Consider the following 21627-nt stretch of genomic DNA (forward strand, 5'->3'; position numbering starts at 1 on the left):
CAATTCTCCTGTCCCATACCCACCTAGCTGCCAAAGTAAAAATGTATCAAGTTTCATGCGTTACGGCCAGGCCTGTGAATATACCAGCTTAATAGCAACATGAACTGCTTAATACTGCAAAGTATTCCTCAGTCTTCGGGTACAGCTATGGCCAAAACATCCCTTGTTATATCACAAGTACCATGAAATAGAACATGAAGGGCAGCAAGAAAATGGACACTTGCTATTTCTGGGTAACGCCACCCTGTGTCCTGCGACCTAATTGCCTCCAGGCTATCAGATGGAAATTTGATCCTTCATTCCTAAATGCTTGGGCTGCCAGTAAAGTTCTGAGTCCTGTGAGCTGTTCTAGCAAATCATAAGGGGGAGTCGTGGGGTCCCCCGACGTTGGCATCGACTCAGACAGAAGTGTGGGTACCCCGGGGACCCGATTTGCCCCTGGCGTCTGAAGCGGGGCCAGTCTTGAGGGACCAAGGCCTTCACCCGTGGGGTCTGTGCTAACTCTGGGTAGCAAGTGTCAGAACTGAACAGAACGTTGGACACCCAGCTGGTGTTTCTGAGAGTCGTAGAAGTGGTGTTGGAAAAGTTATTGACATAATGGGTGTCAGAAGCATGGTGGGTAAAAACAGCTTACCCTGGGCTTCCCTGGTGGTGTAGTGGTTGAGAGTCCGCCTGCCATTGCGGGGGACACGGGTTCGTGCCCCGGTCCGGGAAGATCCCACATGCCGCGGAGCGGCTGGGCCCGTGAGCCATGGCCGCCGAGCCTGCGCGTCCGGAGCCTGTGCTCCGCAATGGGAGAGGCCCCAACAGTGAGAGGCCCGCGTACCGCAAAAAAAAAAAAAACAAAAAAACAAAAAACTGCTTACCCTGGGGACTTCCCTGGCGGTCCAGCGGTTAAGACTCCGCGCTCCCACTGCAGGAGGTGCGGGTTCGATCCCTGGTCGGGGAACTAATATCCTGCATGCCGTACAGCATGGCCTCCGCAAAAAAACAGCTTACCCTCACACGGTTACTTTCTCCCAATGGACCAGATAAGGAAACTAAGCTACGAGGTAAATGATGCCTGCAAGGCCTAACTCACTCTGCTAGTGAGTGGAGAAGCCAGCATTTGTGTTCAGCCGTCTAATGTCAAAGCTCACAGACCCAGCCACAGCCTGCCCCGAGGGAGCACTGGGACATGGAACCCCTGCCCAGTCCTTTCTTCTCTTTGTTTGGGCAAAGGGCGAGTCCACTTGCTGTCAACATGCAGCCACGAAGAGGAGGTCACTCCTCAGCCCTGATCCTTTCTCACCTACATCTGGGTCACGCCAGGGAAGACAGATTTCCCAGGCGGCCTGCCATGAATGTGTGTCTGTGGATAGGAAGAGAATACAAATGCCAGTGGCTGGCGGCAGGATGACTCATCCGGGGCCTGCGAGCACAGCCTCTAATTCCCGTCCCGAGCCTGGCCTTCCTGTCATTAGTCCTAAGGGTAGTCATGCAACGCAGGAGGGCTGGCAGGTGCAGGATGAAGGGGTCCCAGGTAAGGGGAGGAGGTGCGAGATTGTGGCCCCAGCTGACCCTGACAACAGGCTCAGTTTTCCCACCCAGAAATCTCATTTCTGTCCCAGCCCTGAGTGTAGGGTGGGTGTGGAGGGCAGTCAGCTGAGACAGGCCTGTGAGTGCTGCCCCCCCGCTGCCCAGCAAAGCCAGCATGGTCAGGGACAGACAGAGGGACCAGCCCTTTCCTTGCTCTGGGCCTCAATCTATGAAGTGTCTGTGTGATGTCGCTGTTGGCTCAGGTGGTCACTAGGGCCTGCAGCATCCACGCCCTGGGATTCCGGTCCATAGATGGGAGACAGAATGACCTACCCTGGGGGTCTGCAGTCCCTGAGGCAGCCCAGCCTCAGCCTCTGCCCTGATCCTGGGCCCCCTGACACCTCCAGGCACAGGTTCAGCCCAAGCAGGGGATGCTTCAGACTTGGGAAGCTGTGTGGGTGGGAGGGTCATGCATAACCCCTGTGTCACACAGGGGCCTCACAGGTGACATTTTGAATCCTGGCAGCATCTCCACCCGTCGTTTTACAGAGGACACGGGGTGGGGGGGGGGGCCTGATCCCAAAGCCCACACTCTGCGCTCCATGTGGGCCTTGGTGGAGAGGGGAGGGGGCTTCTCTGTCCACAAAACAGGGGGTAGGATGGCCCAGTAACCTGGGTTGCTGGCTGTACAACTCTGGGCAAAGGCCTAAGCTCCCTGTGTGGGCTGCTCTGGAAATGCTCTGTGCAGTGTGGACACAGTGGTCAAGGGGACCCTAGACACTTCCTAAGGGCACCAGGAATCACCCAGGCCTGAGCCTCCTGAACTCCCATGGTCCTGCACTGCCCACCCCACCTGCCAGCACCAAGCACCTGTTATTCACAGATTTTTCTTAGAAGTGAAACTTTGAAAGGGAAGCTTCGTGTCCTTATCATTAAACGAAAAATCTCTTCCGCTTGCCGTGAACTGAAGACATCATACAAAACCCTGCAGGAAATCAGACATGAAATTCTATTTAGATGCTGGTGTCTGCTGAAGGCTTGCTGACTCGTAAAAAGGAAAATGATAAAGCGTCAAAAAGATATTAACAACCTAAGTGGGCCGCTGTTAGTTTCTCCCTGGTTTAAGGGATGAAAAGGATCGGAAAGGGAGGTGTTTCTCTCCACGACACCCACTGTTATTGGAGCGTCGGAAACCTCTCTCCACCCTCACGCGGGCACGGGTCCTCCCCTCTCCTCTGCCCGGGTCCAGGCCCTCCCAGCCCTCCGCCGCCCGCGTGCTGCCCCAGCATTGGGCGGCCCACCGGCTACCTCGCCTGGTCCGAGCGGGGGCGGGGCCGGCCGGGTGACGTCACGCCGGGAATGCCTGGGGTGAGTGCACCCGGGCCGGCTGAGAGCCAGAGTGGGCGCCGGGCGGAGACGCGGCGCTCTCGGACCCCGGACGCCCGACCCGCCGCCGCTATGTACGACCCCGAGCGCGGCTGGAGCCTGTCCTTCGCCGGCTGCGGCTTCCTGGGCATCTACCACATCGGGGTGACCAGCTGCCTGAGCGAGCGCGCCCCGCACCTCCTGCGCGACGCGCGCACGTTCTTCGGGGCCTCGGCCGGGGCGCTGCACTGCGCCTTCCTCCTCTCTGGGATCCCCATGGGTAGGTCCGGGCCGCCGCGGGGCTCCGCGCGGGGAGGGGGCGCGCGGTGGAGCCGTGATTGGAAATGGAAACTGCGGGGTACACCCGGGGTCTCCCCAGACAGATGCCTCCTCCAGTGCATCTTTTTGCCCCGCACCGGGGAGCTCTATTGCCGGGCCTGGGAGGGGGGCGCGCCGGGTGAGCGGCTCTTCTGGGTGTGGGAACCCGGAGCGCCTCCTCGCCTCGACACCCTTTTGGGGCTTGAAGAAAGCGCCCCCAGACCCAGCCTGGGACTGAGAGCCAGGTTGTCTCAGAGCGAGGGGGAGGAGGGAGCGCGACGCCTGGGGTGGGGGGGCGGGGGGCGGGGAGGGGGGGGTCGGAGGCCCGATTTGCCCTGCTTCCGGCCAGGCCAGGAAGGAGGTTTTGGCCTGTGGCCCAGGGTGGCTTCCTTCTTCTCTCTGGGGACCAGAGGGACTGGAGACCCCCGGCCCCGGGCACCTTTGATCTCTGCCCAGCTCTCGTGGGAGCTCTGGGGGCGGCTGGGTGCCTCTCAGGTAGAGGGCAACTTGCTGGTTTGGATTGAAAGAGGGTTGGGTAGAGGTGTTTTGTGGAGGCGGGGAGACGGGGGTGAGGGGAGGTAGGAAAGTTGTCTCTTCCTTTTCCAGTGTTTGAGACCCTTCTTGGGGGCTGGACATCCCACATCCCCTCCTCTTCTCGCCACCACACCCCTGCTCAGTGCCCTGGAAACGAGGTCCTGTGCATTTAAATCTTGTTCTAGTGAAGCATCTCTGTAATCGTGGGTACCAGTGGGAGGGGCGGACTGGGGCTTGTGGCCAGCTGGCCTAAATTACTAGGGTATGACATCCTTGGCCTGGGATCCTAGCCAGGGAGCAGGGCCTGGAGCAAGTGGCAGCATGGAGCTGTTGGCATCCAGAGGCCCCCAGACAGGAAGATAATGCACCTTTTCATTAGCCCCTGTTTGTCTGGGCTTCCTTAATGGTTTACTCTTTACTCTACCCAGGGACTGCTGTGTCGGACACTGGCAGCAGGAATCCCTTTAGTAAGCACAGCCCTGCCATTGGATAGGATCAGGGAGCAGACCCTGGGCTGATGGAGAGGTGGAGATTAGGAGAGGCCACCGTGGCCGCCTTCCCCATCGAGGGGGAGAGGAGCAAAGGGCAGGAAATGTGACCTCAAGGAGGACCAGACTGGCCACCTTGGGCTTGAGCCAGCCCTTGTGTCCCAGAGTTGTGACCTGGAGACAGCCACATGGTCAAATGTTTAATTGGGACCAGATTCAAATGCACAGACGCCAGCACGTGAAGTGCCCTGACTCCAGCGTAGAGGGCGTTCCTGACAGGCAGAGGACAGGTGCAGCCTGGGGTTGTGTCCTGCAGGGGCTGGCTCGGGACCACCAAGTCCCTGGAAGGTGGATCTAGAGGTCCTGGCAAGAACTGCTCCGGAGGTTCTGGGAGCCCCAGCTTCCTGCTTTAACTGCCTGTCTCACTTGGGGACCGCCGGGGAGCATTTCCCAGGGCCTGTGACTTGGGCATGGCTCCTGAGAGCGCCTCCAAACCCAGGCTGACTTGGCAGGAGAGACTGGCAGAACCAGCCAGCTGTGTGCAATTTTGTGCCTTCTGTCGGGGCTCAGTGGGGCCACATGTGCAGGGAGAGCTGAGTGGAGGTCGGAAGCGGGTCAGGACCTGCTGAGGTGTGTCTGGCCTTCTGCATCCTAGGATCTCTGGATGACTAGGGCTCGGGCTGGGACAGGTACTCTGTCCAGGGCAGTGCAGACCAGCCAGAGGGGGCCAGGCCAGTGAGTGAGGTCAGTTGGAGCATGCACGTGCCCTGTGCCCACTGGATGGTCTGGTAATTGTGACATTAGAGGTTAAGAGTGAAGTCTAGTTGTTTATTAGGTGCTTCATCTGGGCTGAGCACCTATAGATTGTAGTGTATCTAATCTTCTCTATTTCCAAAAGGTAGTTGAGTGTGGTCCCACGTTAAAAACATGCAGTCTGAGACTCAGAGAGGCAGTGAAGTGGCTTAGTTTAGCGGCTCAGCTAGTAAGAGGTGGAGGCAGGATTCAAACTCAGGTCCAAGGCTGCGCTTGCTGTCTGCTCCCTTCAGTGTTAGGCCCATTCGTGCTCAAGGTCTGACGCTGTGAGTGCCTAGCTTCTGGCCTTGATGGAGGGATGGAGGTGAGGAGAGGGTTCACGGGGCCTCTGGAGGCTCGTTCCTGTGGCCAGGGAGGGCCTAGAGCACTAACTAACAGAAATAGGCCTATCTTACCTTTCCTAGTAGCCGCATGGAAAAAGTAAAAGACATAAGTGAAATTAATTTTATTTATCCCAGTCCAGCCAGAATCTTATCATTTTCACATCTAATCAATATAAAACATTATTCATGAGATATTTTACATTTTGTTGTTGTTCTTGTTGCTCTAAGCCTTTGAGATCCAGTGTGTCTTTTACCCAGCTCAGTTTGGGCTAGCCACATCTCAGGCCCGGGAGCCACACGTGGCTGCCGGATCGGACAGCCCAGGCCTAGAGAAAGGGAAAGGTCAGCAGCAGCTTCCCTGCTGCCAGGTTTCTGGTCCTGCCACAAAGCATTCCCATCTCCAGGGTGGTACATTCCTTTGTATACTTGTCTCTCTCCGTCCAGAGCAGACATTGCAGGCCCTCGTGGACCTTGTCCGGAGCGCCAGGAGCCGGAACATTGGCGTCCTCCACCCGACCTTCAGTTTGAACAAGGAGGTCCGAGATGGTCTCCAGAAACACCTCCCAGACAACGTCCACCAGCTCGTCTCGGGCAAAATTGTCATCTCGCTCACCAGAGTGGCCGATGGAGAAAATGTGCTGGTATCTGATTTTCGGTCCAAAGACGAAGTCGTGGACGTAAGCAGTTTGCTTATCTGGGTGTTGTCGAGTCATAAAGACCGTTTCATTTCAGAAGCAACAAAGAGAGGGCTGTCGTAAGCCACCTGACCCGTTCTTTTCTTAAGATGCAAAAGAACCTGGTTGCCCGCGATGCTGGCTATAGCTTCCTGTACCAGGGTGATGTGAACTCTGAGGGCATCCAGCGGTCTGGTCCAGAGCATATGCAAAACTGGAGTGTTCCAGGACACTTTCAGTTTCAAATAACCCCTCCCCATCCTTCAAGGCTTGGCTTATGACCTTTTGCTCCCGGGACCTCATCCCACATGTGTCCCTCCTCCCAGCGATGCCTGTTCCTTCATGAGGACCCCTCCAGTGAAGTCCCACAAGGGTGGGAGTGTGTCTTGTTTGCCTCTAGCAGAGAAGCTCACTGGCAATAGGAAACTACCACTTAGTTTGGCCGAGGCCTTTTACGAGAATTGCTTGGATATCATTTCACTTAACACAGGTCCCTACGAGCATGCAGCCTGGCACATAGAACAGCAGCTTCTCAGCAGCCAGTGTCATCTTCCACTTAACCTCGTTTGTGGAGGCTTCCTCTAGGCAGCCAGCACCTGTGCGTTCCCACGTGAGCCCTTTCTCTCACTGCGTCAGTGTTACATCCTGCCTGATGCTCGCTAGCGTGGCGCGACTCAAAGCGTGGGCCCCGGACCGGCAGTCGCAGCAGCGGCATCGCCTGGGAGCTTGTTAGAATTGCAGGCTCTCGGGCCCCGCCTCCAAGCTGCAGCATCAGAACCTTAGGGGTGGGGCACCGAGTCTGTGGTTCGCCACGCTCTCCAGGCGATTCTGATGAACCTCAGCGTTTGCAAAGCCCTGATCTAGCCCCTTCCCTGTCAATCAGCTAGTCACCAACTCTTGGTTCTGTCTCTGATGGCCCAGTGTGACCCTCGTGGGGAGCAGGGGCAAGAAGCTACAGTCTGCAGATGGTGTCGTTAGAGAATTGGTCCTTGGGCCTGAAATAATAAGTGTGTAGGTTGGTTCATGTTCGTTCAACCATTTATTAAAGCACCTCCTCTGTGCCAGGAGTGTTTTCAGGCTTGTTGCTCTCCTAGCTTGGAGGAGAATTATAAAGACCCAGGGGGACAAAAGGCAGCCCGCTCTGGGCTGTGGTTTCACTCCCTTTTGTCTCCACAGGCCTTGTCTTGTTCCTCCTTCGTGCCTTTCTTCAGTGGCTTGATCCCCCCCTCCTTCAGAGGCGTGGTAAGTCCGCTTTTAAACTGTGTTTGAGGGAATTCCCTGGTGGTCCAGTGGTTAGGACACCTCACTTTCACTGCCAAGGGCCCGGGTTCGATCCCTGGTCGGGGAACTAAGATCCAGGAAGCCAAGTGTCCAAAAAGAAAAAAAGAGGCACTGGGCTCAGGTACCCTGGGCCCCTGAGACCTGTCCCCAGACGCGGAGGCTTTTTGCCTCTCAGCCTTCAGACAGAGATTCCATAGCTGGCCCCCTTCCGGGCTCTGTGGGCAGCAAAACCAACTTCGTGTAGAATAATTAGCTGGTTATCTGTAAGGTAAGCTCTTCAGTTAATCTTTTTTTTCTTTATATTTTGGGAATTTTTTTTTAACATCTTTATTGGAGTAAAATTGCTTTACAGTGTTGTGTTAGTTTCTGCTGTATAACAAAGTGAATCGGCTGTATGTATACATATATCCCATATCCCCTCCTTCCTGCGTCTCCCTCCCACCCTCCCTATCCCACCCCTCTAGGTGGTCACAAAGCACGGAGCTGATCTCCCTGTGCTTTGCGGCTGCTTCCCACTAGCTATCTATTTTACATTTGGTAGCGTATATATGTCAGTACTACTCTCTCACTTTGTCCCAGCTTACCCTTCCCCCGCCCCATGTCCGCAAGTCCATTCTCTATGTCTGCATCTTTATTCCTGTCTCGCCCCTAGGTTCATCATAAGCATTTTTTTTGATTCCATATATATGTGTTAGCATGCAGTATTTTTCTCTTTCTGACTTACTTCACTCTGTACGACAGACTCCAGGTCCATCCACCTCACTACGAATAACTCAATTTCATTTCTTTTTATGGCTGAGTAACATTCCATTGTATATATGTGCCACATCTTCTTTATCCATTCATCTGTCAGTGGACACTTAGGTTGCTTCCATGTCCCGGTTGTTGTAAATAGAGCTGCAATGAACTTTTTGGTACATGACGCTTTTTGAATTATGGTTTGCTCAGGGTATATGCCCAGTAGTAGGATTGCTGGGTCATATGGTAGTTCTATTTTTAGTTTTTTAAGGAACCTCCATACTGTTCTCCATGATGGCTATATCAATTTACATTCCCACCAACAGTGCAAGAGGGTTCCCTTTTCTCCACATCCTCTCCAGCATTTATTGTTTGTAGATTTTTTGATGATGGCCTTTCTGACCGGTGTGAGGTGACACCTCATTGCGGTTTTGATCTGCATTTCTCTAATGATTAGTGATGTTGAGCATCCTTTCATGTGTTTGTTGGCAGTCTGTATACCTTCTTTGGAGAAATGTCTATTTAGGTCTTCTGCCCATTTTTGGATTGAGTTGTTTGTTTTTTTGTTATTAATCTGCATGAGCTGCTTATAAATTTTGCAGATTAATCCTTTGTCAGTTGCTTCGTTTGCAAATATTTTCTCCCATCTGAGGGTTACCTTTTTGTCTTGTTTATGGTTTCCTTTGCTGTGCAAAAGCTTTGAAGTTTCATTAGGTCCCATTTGTTTATTTTTGTTTTTATTTCCATTTCTCTAGGAGGTGGATCAAAAAGGATCTTGCTGTGATTTATGTCATAGAGTGTTCTGCCTATGTTTTCCTCTAAGAGTTTTAAGTGTCTGGCCTTACATTTAGGTCTTTAATCCATTTTGAGTTTATTTCTGTGTATGGTGTTAGGGAGTGTTCTAATTTCATTCTTTTACATGTAGCTGTCCAGTTTTCCCAGCACCACTTATTGAAGAGGCTGTCTTTTCTCCATTGTATATTCTTGTCTCCTTTATCAAAAATAAGGTGACCATACGTGCGTGGGTTTATCTTTGGGCCTTCTATCCTGTTCCATTGATCTGTAGTTCTGTTTTTGTGCCAGTACCATATTTTGTAGCTTTGTAGTATAGTCTTAAGTCCGGGAGCCTGATTCCTCCAGCTCCATTTTTCTTTCTCAAGATTGCTTTGGCTATTCGGGGTCTTTTGTGTTTCCATAACAATTGTGAAATTTTTGTTCTAGTTCTGTGAAAAATGCCATTGGTAGTTTTATAGGGATTGCTTTGAATCTGTAGATTGCTTTGGGTAGTATAGTCATTTTCACAATTCACTTAATCTTCACATGAGCACTGAAACAGGTGCCCAGTGGCCTGTTAAGGTATAAGATGCTTAAGAGTCAGTTACTCACTTAAGGTAATAAGTTTTTTTTTTTTTTTTCTTGGCTGCATTGGGTCCTCGTTTGGGCATGCGGGCTTTCTTTAATTGCCGCAAGTGGGGGCTACTCTTCGTTGCCGTGCGCGGGCTTCTCATTGCGGTGGCTTCTTTTGTTTTGGAGCACGGGCTTCAGTAGTTGTGGCACGCAGGCTCAGTAGTTGTGGCTCGTGGGCTCTAGAAAGCAGGCTCAGTAGTTGTGGTGCACGGGCTTAGTTGCTCTGCGGCATGTGGGATCTTCCCAGACCAGGGCTTGAACCTGTGTCCCTTGCATCAGCAGGAGGATTCTTAACCGCTACACCACCAGGGAAAACCGGTAATAAGGCTTTATTCTTAGGGGTTGAGGGTTATAATCCTCTCTGGGTCTGACTCTATCCTTTTCAGCCCGTGGCTTCGGGCAGAAGCTGCCAACAGGGCTGCAATTTGGTTCCATTCAACAAATATGTAAACACACATGGCTAGTCCCGAGCCCTGCCTCTGGTGGAAAAACAGAAGTTGAGGTGTTCGTCCTGCAGGCTCTGGACTGGATGCTGGGCTGTGCTGGACCACCTGGCAGCCTCCTTCTAGGGCAGCAGTTATCAGATGATTCTGTCCTCCCACCCGGGAACATCTGGCGATGTCTGGAGACAGTTTAGGTTGTTACAGCTGTGGGAGAGAAGACACAACATCCCAGTGTGTCAGCAGGAAGGCACTTTAGAAACCCTCCTGGTTCATGCTTTAACAGCAGCATGGTCCTCAATTGGCAAAGCAAGTTGCAAAGGCAGGTTACACGTAGCCTCGCTCATGCCCCAGAGCATCGCCGGGACAGACACATAGTTGCCCCTATTTACAGATGAGAAAACTGAGGCCCGGAGCCGTGAAGGGATCGCCTGCAATTCTAACAGCGCCAGCCTGGCAGACAAGCCTAGAATCACATGTCTGCTCTAGCCCACGTTAGCTGGACTACTTTGGACACATTTCTTAACCTCTCTGAGATTGAATTGGCAAAGGAGGGTTGATAATGATGAGGGTTAACAGTAGCGCTCAGTTGTAGCATTGTTGTGGGAATTACATGCGGTAATGCAGTGAAGATGCGGCATAGAGCCTGGCACAGGTAAGTATTCGGTAAATATGGGTGGTTTTGTCATTGCTGTTATCTTTTCATTTCCCCCAGGCTGCTCCAGCTGTGGTGCACACACAGTCACCCCCGCTCAGTGTACTCAGATGAAACCTGCCGATAATTAGAGCAAAACGTTGAGCTTCCACTGAGCGAACTCAGAATGTTCCTGTAGAAAAGTTCAGGGTGGAGGGAAAATTATACAGGACAGAGGAGTCATTGGACTTTATCCCTTGAGTGAAAAAAGAGTGGATATATGTATATGTGTAACTGATTGACTTTGCTGTACCGTAGAAACTAACACAACATTGTAAATCGACTAGACTCCAATAAAAGCTAATTTTAAAAAATAAATAATAATTAAAAAATAGTCAGCTCCTTCCTCCCTCCTCAGTCTTAACCAAAGATTCCCGACATTTGGTCCTGCGTCCCTTTCTGCCAGTGAGGGTTTTGATGCCTTCCTGTATCTTCCGTAGAAATCACGTGGCAACAGTCTAGAAACTACTGCTGCATGTACACATCTCATCATTTCTGGACTCAAGGCAAGAATCTCTTGATAGCTAAGCCATGGCTGAACGTGCCTGGTTCTTTTTTGGACTTCTTTTAGGCCAAGGTGTGCCCTGAGATTTCTCCCTTTGGAAGGACTGGCTGGGGAAATTCTCCCAGTTGTGATATTTGAAGGCCCCCCGCCGTCTGTGGGCACCAACAGCTGGGCTATGATGGTCGTGGGTTTGGGAATCATTCTAGACATTGGTTTCATAGGTGTAGACTCAGTCCAAATTGTACCAAAACCTGCCTGCCCCAGCCTGGCCGTGGGCACTAAGGTTGTTCAAGGATGTGGCTACAGGAAAACTGATTCTCACAGTACTTACCCCAAATGCACCTTTGTTGTGGGATAAGATGCCCTTTTCAGAGAGCTCGAGTCCCAGGTTCATTGCGTCATTTAAGTCTCCAGTGCAGCTTCTCATTTCCCAGGTGTGGACGGGCTCACAGGTTAAGTGTCTTGTCCAAGATACCTAAAGCAGCAAGGGCCTCTGGAATTGAACCCATGACCGTCTGTCTCCCTTAGGGCCAGGTCTATGTCACACTCTGTCCCCAGTGCACACAGCGCCCCTGGTCTAAGCAAATTACATGGGTATGCCTAGGGACGCCCACCTGGGCTGGGGACTTGGCCGTCGCAACGTGGGCCAGACGCCAGCCTCCGTCTGCCTCTTGGCCAGGCACTTTTTTGTGCAGTGTGCAAACTACGCAGCAGCATGTGGCAACCCTGAGCGCCAGCCTACAGCCTGGCCTGGCACAGAAATGCTCAGTAGGGATTTGCTGAAAGAGTGATCCCAGAGCCCCTCACCGTATCTGCCTGCGGCTCTGAGAAGCCTCAGGCCATGATCTGAAACACACAGAAAACCCCAGCCCAGAGCTTCTGACAGTATGTACTTTTTTTTTTCTCCCTTAAAAGCGATACGTAGATGGAGCAGTGAGTAACATCATACCCTTCTTTGATACCAAAACGACCATCACTGTTTCCCCCTTCTATGGGGAGAGTGACATCTGCCCCAAAGTCAAGTCCACGAACTTTCTTCACGTGAACGTCACCAAGCTCAGTGTACGCCTCTGCTCCGAGAACCTCTACCTATTAACCCGGGTGCTATTCCCTTCGGATCTCAAGGTGAGGGGGCCTGGGGGCATTTAAACAGTGCTGCTGTTCAGATCCCACCTCCAGGGGCTATAGCTTAAGTATGGGCAGCCTGGATAGTAGGATTTTTTTTTTTTTAATTACCCCAATGATTCTTATTTGCATCCATGGTCAAGAACTACACTGCAGGACTTCCCTGGTGGCACAGTGGTTAAGAATCTGCCTGCTGAGCAACTAAGCCCATGCACCACAACTACTGAGCCTGCACTCTAGAGCCCATGAGCCACAACTACTGAGCCCATGTGCTGCAACTACTGGAGCCGGTGTGCCTAGAGCCCGTGCTCCGCAACAAGAGAAGCCACTGCAATGAGAAGGCTGTGCAATGAAGAGTAGTCCCCGCTCGCCACAACTAGAGAAAGCCTGCGCGTAGCAATGAAGACTCAGTGCAGCCAAAAAAAAAAAAGAACTACACTGCACTTGGTGGTTTAATTTTTTTTTTTTTTTTTTTTTTTTTTTGGCTTGTGGGATCTTCAGAGATTGAACCTGGGCCCTTGGCAGTGAAAGCTCGGAGTCCTAACCACTGGACCGCTGGGGAATTCCCAGTTGAATCTTTTTTTGACTGTCGTTGTAGCGTGGTGGACCTTATCACCCTAACGTAGTAAGAAAGTGGGTAGAATCTGCACGGTGCCAGTTCTCTGGGGAGAAGGAAGGCCGTGCCATGCAACGTATACGTCAGCGTGTGCTCGCGGGGAGAGGGAAGGCTGGACAGCGGGATTGGTCTGCCCGTGCGGTTTGTACACCGAGGAGCAAAGGAGGCAGCTCTTACTGTCCCACGACAAGTAGATCAGGCCCTGGTGTTTGTTAGGGTGGAGGCTCGTCCAGGGACCCAGGGAGACCAGAGAAACCAGCACCCGTCATGCTGGGGTACCAGCTGCATGGAGGAGGTGTCATTCGAGCTGAGTCCTGCCGGAAAGCAGAGCCCTGTCCCACCCTGCGGCGGCTGCGCTGGGCACGCGGCAGCGGCTTGGAGCTTGGGGGATTCTCGGCTTCGGGTCTGCCGTCTTCGGGTGCTGTTGAAAGGAATGGTGCCTAGCGACTGCCCCCTGCAGTTAATTTAATTGATTTGTCCACAGGTGCTTGGAGAGCTGTGCTGTCAAGGATATTTAGACACGGTCAGGTTCTTGGAAGAGAATGGTATGTATGGTAGGGCAACTGAAGTGCCCCTTTAACAAGCTTTCTGTTCACAGTCTTGGTCCACAGTCCTGACTCCATCACTCAGCACTCAGCACCTTCACCCACCGTCTCGCTCGGCCCTCTCATGAGTCCCGCGAGATAGGAAATATTTGCCCCATTTTACAGATGGGGAAACAGAGGCTTGGAGAGGCAGCCCAGGTCTGCACTCCACTCACTGGGGAGCAGAGCTGGGACCTACCTGAACCCGGATGTCACAGCCCTAGGGCTATTAGCTCTCCCTCTGCAGTGTCACCTGTCTGTGTGCTGAAGGCAGCTCCTTTGTTTTTCTTTTCTGCTTTTGGACAATTGTGAACCTTTAGTTTGATAAAGAAGGAAGATAAACAGTTTCTGGGCCGCAGGTGACAGAATAGCTCCCGCTCCCTCGAGGCAGGTGTGGGCCACGCCCACTAGCCCAGCTGTGTTCTGGGGAAGGTTCCTGCCTTTGACTCATCCTGGCTCGTCCAGGCTGGGGGACTTGGGTTCTGGAAATGTTAGAGTGGAACCAAATACGTTTGGGGCTATTTTTCTTCGATACTAAAGGTTGGTTCATGCATTAATCCTCTGAATTAGCCTTTGGCCAAGACCAAGGAGATGGTGTGGTTCACGGGACATACATGTATTTATCTACTCAGAAAATGTTTACTGCGTACCGTCTAGGTGCCAAGCAATTGACGACTCCACAGCGAACAGACGGATGTGGCCCCTGCCCTCCTGGAGCTTAGTCCCGGGGTTGTTGCCGAAATATCGGCTTCCCGGTGCACCAATGCCGAACAGAAATACGGAGACAGAGATTTTGGAGGAAGACAGAGATTGCTTTATTTTTCTGCCAGGCAGAAGGGAAGACACGGCAGCCTAGGGCCTCAAGAACTGTGTCCCCCTCCTTCGGGAATCGGAGAAGGTTTTATATGTGGGGCTCGCAGTCTGGGGTATATGATAAGGATCAAAGTAGCGAAGGTCTTACATTCTTCTTCCTGCATTATTTCAAAATAGTCACAGCTGGCGTCATGTCAGGCAGCCGGGTAATTGGGTCCGTTTGTCTCTGGGTTATCGGCCTGTGACCTTTTTTCTGAAATGCAGATGCTGCAAGGGGTGATCTGCTACAAGGGAGTGCAGGATGTAATTCACGTAATGTTAAAGAGTAGTAGGTTAGCTTTGTGAAGTACAGATCTAGTTACAGAAACTACAGGTTAGTAACAGTTAAGAAACACGACTAGGAGTGATGAACTCTTTCAGGCCACGTTATGATTCTTCTCTTTCTCTAGTCTGTTTCACTGTTCCCTTTATTTTCCTTGTTCTCAGGAGAGGGAAAACTTCATTTCTATTTTTGCTGCAACATGGTCGGGGACAGATATGTCAAGAGAAGGCTGACGGTGTGCTCGGTTGCCCTGGCAGGAAGATACAGGATGCTGTAGGATCACACAGGGAGCGAGGGGATCTGCAAGGCAGGGGAAAGCAGGGCTTCAGGAGGGTGTGAATCCGTGTTGACACTCTGAGGGCGAACAGGAGCATTCTAGGCGTGGGGGACATGAACACGAGGTGCAAAGAAGGCGTGTGTAACTGGAGTGGCGGGAGTGGGGCACCCAGAGAGATGGACAGAAAGGAGAGGGGCGGGAATGGCAGTAAGTGAAAAGTTGAGGGACAAGGTTGGGCCTCACGGATGGGGTGAAAGGGTCTGCATCCCACGGCAATAGGGAGCCGCGGAGGGCTGCCGGAGCGGGAGTGAGGGTGGTCAGAGGGAGCTTTGGAAGCCCCGCCCCCGGCCGCAGTGCAGAGAGTGTGACGGCAGCATCCAGGAGGTCAAGGAGGCCGCCGTGGGCTTGGCCGGGGTCACGGCAGCAAGGGTGGTGGAAGGGGCCCAAGGGGACAGGACTTGGAGGCAACCAACCAGAGATTCGGGAGGAGGAAGACTTAGGGATGAAGACCTGGCCTCTGGCTTCTGCAGCCGGCACTGGGGGAGAGGGGCTCTGCTCGGGGTTCGGGCCCTCAGGAGGGCGAGGGTTCTGCAGGGAAGCTCAGGCCGCGCGTGCCGTGCCCCGGGGGCACTGGGGGAGAGGGGCTCTGCTCGGGGTTCGGGCCCTCAGGAGGGCGAGGGTTCTGCAGGGAAGCTCAGGCCGCGCGTGCCGTGCCCCGGGGGCACTGGGGGAGAGGGGCTCTGCTCGGGGCTCGGGCCCTCGAGGGCGAGGGTTCTGCAGGGAAGCTCAGGCCGCGCGTGCCGTGCCCCGGGGGCACTGGGGGAGAGGGGCTCTGCTCGGGGTTCGGGCCCTCGAGGGCGAGGGTTCTGCAGGGACGCTCAGGCCGCGCGGGCCGTGCCCCGGGGGCACTGGGGGAGAGGGGCTCTGCTCGGGGTTCGGGCCCTCAGGAGGGCGAGGGTTCTGCAGGGACGCTCAGGCCGCGCGTGCCGCGCCCCGGGGGCACTGGGGGAGAGGGGCTCTGCTCGGGGTTCGGGCCCTCGAGGGCGAGGGTTCTGCAGGGACGCTCAGGCCCCGCGTGCCGTGCCCCGGGGGCACATTTGGGTGGTTGTGCAGGGAGCACAGTGAGGTCAGAGTCCGAGGTTCTGGAAAGCAGTCTGGACTGGGGATGAAATTTGGAAGCAACATGGGAATAATGCACAGTGATGGACCCTGTGGAAGTTACTAGGTGACTTTGGGCAAGCCACCTCCCCTCTCTGGGCCTCCGTTTCCACATCTCCAGCAAAAGACATTTGGATTAAATGACGCCAGGTGCTTCTTAGTAATTCTAAAGACTGGCATGCGGCTGGGTGTTTGTGGCATCGGTGCTGGGTTTGGGTTTAATGATCTAAGAGAGGTCCTCCCTCTGCCAGGCTGGCCGCCTCGGGGTCCTGCAGAGGGCGCGTGGGGCTGGGCCAGGTGTCCTCTGGGAACAGATTCTCTGAAACATGCCTAAGGGAAAGTAAGTCCCAGGGTGTGAGCTGTGTGTCTAAAAGAGGCCGGAAAGATCCAGGGGAGCGTAACTGGGAGCTGTAACTTGGGAGCAAGGTGTGGGCATCCAAGGGCAGCCCCTGGTCTTTTTTTGTGTGAATTCTTCTTCTTGCATCCTCTTTTATTTTTTTTTAATTAATCAATTAATTTTTGGCTGCGTTGGGTCTTTGTTGCTGCACATGGGCTTTCTCTACTTGCGGCGAGCGGGGGCTACTCCTCGTTGCGGTGCGCGGGCTTCTCCACGGGCTCTAGGAGCGTGGGCTTCAGTAGTTGCAGCACGCTTGCTCAGTAGTTGTGGCTCACGGGCTCCAGAGCTCAGGCTCAGTAGTTGTGGCGCACAGGCTTCGTGGCTCCGCGGCACGTGGGATCTTCCCAGACCAGGGCTCGAACCCGCGTCCCCTGCCTTGGCAGGCGGATTCTTAACCACTGCGCCACCAGGGAGGTCCAGCCCCAGGTCTTTTAATCTGAGGTTGGAAGCAAGAGGTGAGCCGAGGCAGGCGTGGGCATCCGAAACTACCTGTCCCACTGCCCCCACCCAGTGTGCGAGCAGGAACCACCCACTGGCATTGGCTCCTGAGCCCCGGCACCTAGGGCAGGGCCTGCACAAACCCCCGACCTAATGCTTCCTTCGAGGCCGTGTGACGGAAGGGTGCCGTCTCTGACATCACATCTCGGTTCGATTCTGGCTGTGCCACGCATTGGCTGTGTGGCTTTGGACAAATCTCTTAACCTCTCTGTGCTTCTGATTCCTCAGCTGAAAAGCGGAGATGATGGTCATGGTAGCAGTTGAATGGCTGCTGCGGGGCCTGGACCGCTGGCTTAACCAGTGGTTCCGTTACTATAAATTAGTTATAACCCTTAGCTTTGAACATCAAGAATCCACACGTGGCTCCAGGGCCCACACAGCTGGTGAGTGATGGAGCCAGGCGCCCTCGTCACATCCACCCGGCGTCAAAGCCCCGCACTCCTTTCTCCCAGCTGGGACTGCCTGCCCCAATGCAGGGGGTTAGGGTTCAATCCCTGGTCGGGGACTGATCTCCGCCTTGTACTAATAACAGGCCTGCAGCTTCCCTCTAATTTGGTGGGCAGGTGTGTGTGAGTGAGTCATGACCCTGCCGCCCGAAATTACCTGACGGGTTTGTTCCTGTGCCCTTCGCAGGCATCTGTGACAGGCCCCCTCTGTGCCTGAGTGCATCCCCAGCAGAGTCGGAAGTCCTTGAGGCCCCCCGGGAGCACGGGAGCCTGCAGTCTTCCCCGAGCATGGCCGCCGGGGAGGCGAAGCCTGAGGAAGCCACGCTGCTGGATCACCCACACCTCAGCATCCTACCCTGGGAAGACAGCACCCTGGAGACCCTGTCGCCCAGGCTCACCATAGGTGCCGGCTCTGGGGGCGGGACGGCAGAGGCTCTCTGTGACCCTTTATGAGGCAGAAAGGGTGGCTTCCCTGTGTGTTGTGGAGGAAGGTCATGCCGCTGCGTGGGAAGAGATGGGGCGGAGCGACCAGGGCAGGCCCGTTGGGACCCGCACCGCCCAGCACGGGCCTCCCATCCCCCTGGGTCCTTGCCCAGTCTCCCTTCCCATGGGGCCTGGCCAGAGGAAAACAACCTCCAGCTGAGTTTTGTGTTAACTGGCTGTGCTCTCTGCTCCTAAAGTCCAGGCACGCTGGATATTGTGGGGGGGACCCCTGGAGGTGGCCTGTTCTTTGAGAACGCCGTTCTCAAAGGTTCTTTGAACCTTCACTGAATCCGGTTATTTTATCATGTCATCGATTATATAATGGATAGACGAATGCACCGTCCAGCTTCCAGCTGGGCATTTGGGGAAATTCAAAGATGAACGGCACAGGGATTTCCCTGGAGGTCCAGTGGTTAAGACTCCGAGCTTCCAATGCAGGGGGTTCGGGTTCAATCCCTGGTCGGGGAACTGAGATCCCACACACCGCAGGATGTGGCCAGATAGAATAGAATAAATCAAAGACGAATGGGATGCCCGGTTCTTGCCCCTGAGGCACGGACACCCCAGGAGTTGCACTAACCAGCAGCTGCTCAGATTCCTGAGATTTGAGGCATCGGGAGGTCATTACAAAGGGGAAATAGAAGGCTAGGGGGTTCCAGGCAGAAGAGATGGAATCCAGCTGAAGGTGCAAAGAAGAGCTCATAAAACTGGGGCCAGGGGCACTTTGAGAAGTTTGTGTTCGCCTCCAAAAGTAGCCAGTTTAAAAGAGAGTCTTTAAAAGGGACCCTGTACCCTGTAGAGGATCCAAGGGCTCCTTGGGCACGTTCCCCACCTGATCTCATCTGTGGAGCTTCTGATTCTTGGGCTGCCAGGACTTGTATATTTCACAGACATTCCAAGCACCCCCCGGGGAAGCTGGTTTGGTTTTTACACTGGTGAGAGACAGACCTCCCAATTGTATTTTTCAGCCCTGAGGGAAGCAATTGGAAACCAAGATGGGTACATAAACAAGATGTGCAACTTCTTACCAATTAAGGTCATGTCCTACCTGGTGCTGCCCTGCACGCTGCCCGTGGAGTCCGCGATTGCTGTGGTCCAGAGGTGAGCGCTTCACGTGGCTTTGTGGCATCCTCATGGAAGTGGGGCGAGGATTCAGTGAGAGAAGCAGTGGAAGGACCTCGGCCTGGGGCCTGGCTCCTTATACATTGGGGTGGAGTTCACTGTCAGCGTGGAACACCTTGGAAAGGTGCCTCGTTGGCAAGCCCCTGCCCACCCCTCCTCCTTTCCCACTGCTGTTACATGTCTGTCACTTCTTGTAGGTCTGCACTTCTATTTTGGGATTTTTTTTTTTTTTTTTGCGGTACGCGGGCCTCTCACTGCTGTGGGCTCTCCTGTTGGGAGCACAGGCTCCGGACGCGCAGGCCCAGCGGCCATGGCTCGTGGGCGCAGCCGCTCTGCGGCATGTGGGATCCTCCCGGACCGGGGCACGAACCCGTGTCCCCTGCATCGGGAGGCGGACTCCCAACCACTGCGCCACCAGGGAAGCCCCTATTTGGGGATTTTATTCCTGGTATGTTGGAGGGATCTGAGGCCAACGCTGGGATGCCTACTGGATTCCTGAGCGTTTGTTTCCCCTCAGTTTTCTTCTGATGTACTTTGGTGTTTACTTTCTTTTTAGCGAGTTAGTCAACATGTCCCTCAGTCCATCTTTCAAAGTCCCGACCGTCCTTCAAACTCCAGCTCAGTCCTCCAGCTTTGGCCGTCCTCCCCGGAGCCCCTCTCCACGCGCCGACTCAGCCACCCGTTCCCGCACAGCCTTGCCCTGGGTTAGGGCTGCTCTGGCATTTCCCAAGGCCCGAGATGTGGGGTCCTTTTCATGTCCTGGGTGCTGGGAGTCTGGAGGGCAGCGGTCAGGCCTCCTTGGGGGCTCCCTCTGCTGCGCTCGCACGTGGCCAAGCCCAGGAGACCTGGGCGCAGGGGGTGGTTCTCGACCACAAGATGCTCTGCGTCGGTGGCCATGTTGCCACAGAGGAGTAGGATCCTGGAAAACCAAGGTCTTTTCCTTTTATTTCCACGTCAGTCCCTTGAGCGTTCCCAAATCAAAAAATGGGCTCATTTTCCTTTGGGCTTTTAGGTTGGCTTGTCTTTGGGAATTTATCACATCGGGGTTAGAAGTGACCCCGGCAGTTTCCCTGGACCATGATGTCGTTGTAAGATGTCTGCCTTTGGTTAGGCCTTGGTTTTGTTCTTTTTGGTTGGTTTCTCTTCCTGCTCATACGACGTGGGCGTCTCTCTGTTTTATTCCTGCAGACTGGTGATGTGGCTTCCGGACATGCCCAGCGACATCCAGTGGCTGTGGTGGACGACCTCCCGGATTTGTTCTCGAGTGATGACGCGTTTGCTCCCTGTGGAGCCCTGCATCAAGGACGCAGGACAAAAACTCCTGAATTAACCAAGCCCGCATAGCAACGGTTGCCATGGGCGCTCCTAATCTAACCGCACAGCCCCAGGACGCCACAGTAGGTAAAGTATTCGCCACGTAGCAGCCTCGAAGCACCCTGACCAACCGCCTGATGCCATCCTGCCAGCAGGAATTTTCTTTGTCTTCAGGCTATGAAAGTTGGCCGCTAGCCCAGGGAGGGGGCGGCTCTCCGTGGTCTGTCAGGCAGTGGTTCTGCTGTATCTGCAGCGCCCCTCACTAACTCTGCGCTTCGTTCTCAGTAAACTCACTCTTTCCTAAGGTACTTCGTGTCTGGAAATTCTTCTTCCAACCCGCGTGCGGACCACGACATTTTGGTGGCCTGTACGGGGATATCTCCTGGGGGGATCTCCTCCCCCACCTCCTCTCCTCATTCCTTGGGACTCTCTGTGAACAGGCAAGCTGCCGTGGAAGCAACAGAGGACTCTGGCCAGGGCCACACCCTGGCGTGTTCCGAAGGCTCCACGGCTCGCTTTGCCCCAGTAACTGCCGTCCAGACGGCTGAGGATCCCTCTGTCTTCCTCCCAACTGCGGATTAGGCCGATTGGCATCGTGCGGGCACGGGTCAGGCATTTAAAAGCCGTTAGGGCGCCTGCCGCTTGAAGACTCCCGTGAAAGGATAAGGGGGTCACGGAACAGACCAGGCTGTTAGAGCGTCTGCCCCCAGCAAGACAACTTCCGTGCGATGCGAGGCGTGTATTGATTCAAGCAGAACACTGAGCCCCCTCCCCCTGGCCGCCGCCTTCCCGGCAGGACTACAAGGCCGATTCCTCAGCCTGTCTTCTCTGTTACTTTCACCTTTTTCTCAGTCCGGATTGACTTACAGGAGCCTAGGCATTGCCTCGGAGCCATCCCCGGAGTGCCTTTCACGTTTCAGGGAATCGCCAAACGGTGAGTCACCCGGTGGGTCCCGGGAATCTCCTCTCTTTCCTTTCCTTCTCTGCTTGAGTCGCATGGTGCCTCAGTCGCACGCTCAGGGGTCACCTCTCACGGTCGGACGCGATTGTTGGGACGGTCGGCCCATTTTGTGCCTTAGTCGCATGGAGAGATCACTGGGACAAAGGGGACGCCTCTCTGTCAGCCGGTGACTCTCAGTACCCCCGTTCTACGGCGTACAGGCTAAGAATGGGTTCTGCGATGTCTCGGGAGCCTCCCTCGGACTCACCCCTCGGCTGTATCCTCAGGAACTGGGAAAATTTGACCCTGAAAATCTCAAAAAGAAGAGGCTCATTTTCTTTCATAACACGGCTTGGACCCAGTATAAACTGGGGGACCGAGAACAATGGCTTCTTAATGGGACACTAAATTATAACACGATCCTCCAACTTAAT

At 54.2% G+C, this 21627-nt stretch overlaps 1 protein-coding gene across 1 annotated transcript; it reads left to right on the top strand.

Moving 5' to 3' along the window:
- The first annotated feature begins 2961 nt into the window (after positions 1–2961).
- PNPLA3 (patatin like phospholipase domain containing 3) lies at positions 2962–20548 on the top strand. The gene is made up of 8 exons (XM_060023995.1): positions 2962–3163; positions 5804–6036; positions 7210–7275; positions 12014–12223; positions 13324–13384; positions 17522–17737; positions 18786–18918; positions 20128–20548. The coding sequence occupies exons 1-8, from the start codon at positions 2977–2979 to the stop codon at positions 20267–20269; spliced, it is 1248 nt and encodes a 415-aa protein (XP_059879978.1). The 5' UTR covers positions 2962–2976; the 3' UTR covers positions 20270–20548.
- The last annotated feature ends 1079 nt before the right edge of the window (positions 20549–21627 follow it).

The sequence above is a fragment of the Delphinus delphis genome, chromosome 11 (genome assembly GCF_949987515.2).
Source record: "Delphinus delphis chromosome 11, mDelDel1.2, whole genome shotgun sequence".
Lineage (NCBI taxonomy): Eukaryota > Metazoa > Chordata > Mammalia > Artiodactyla > Delphinidae > Delphinus > Delphinus delphis.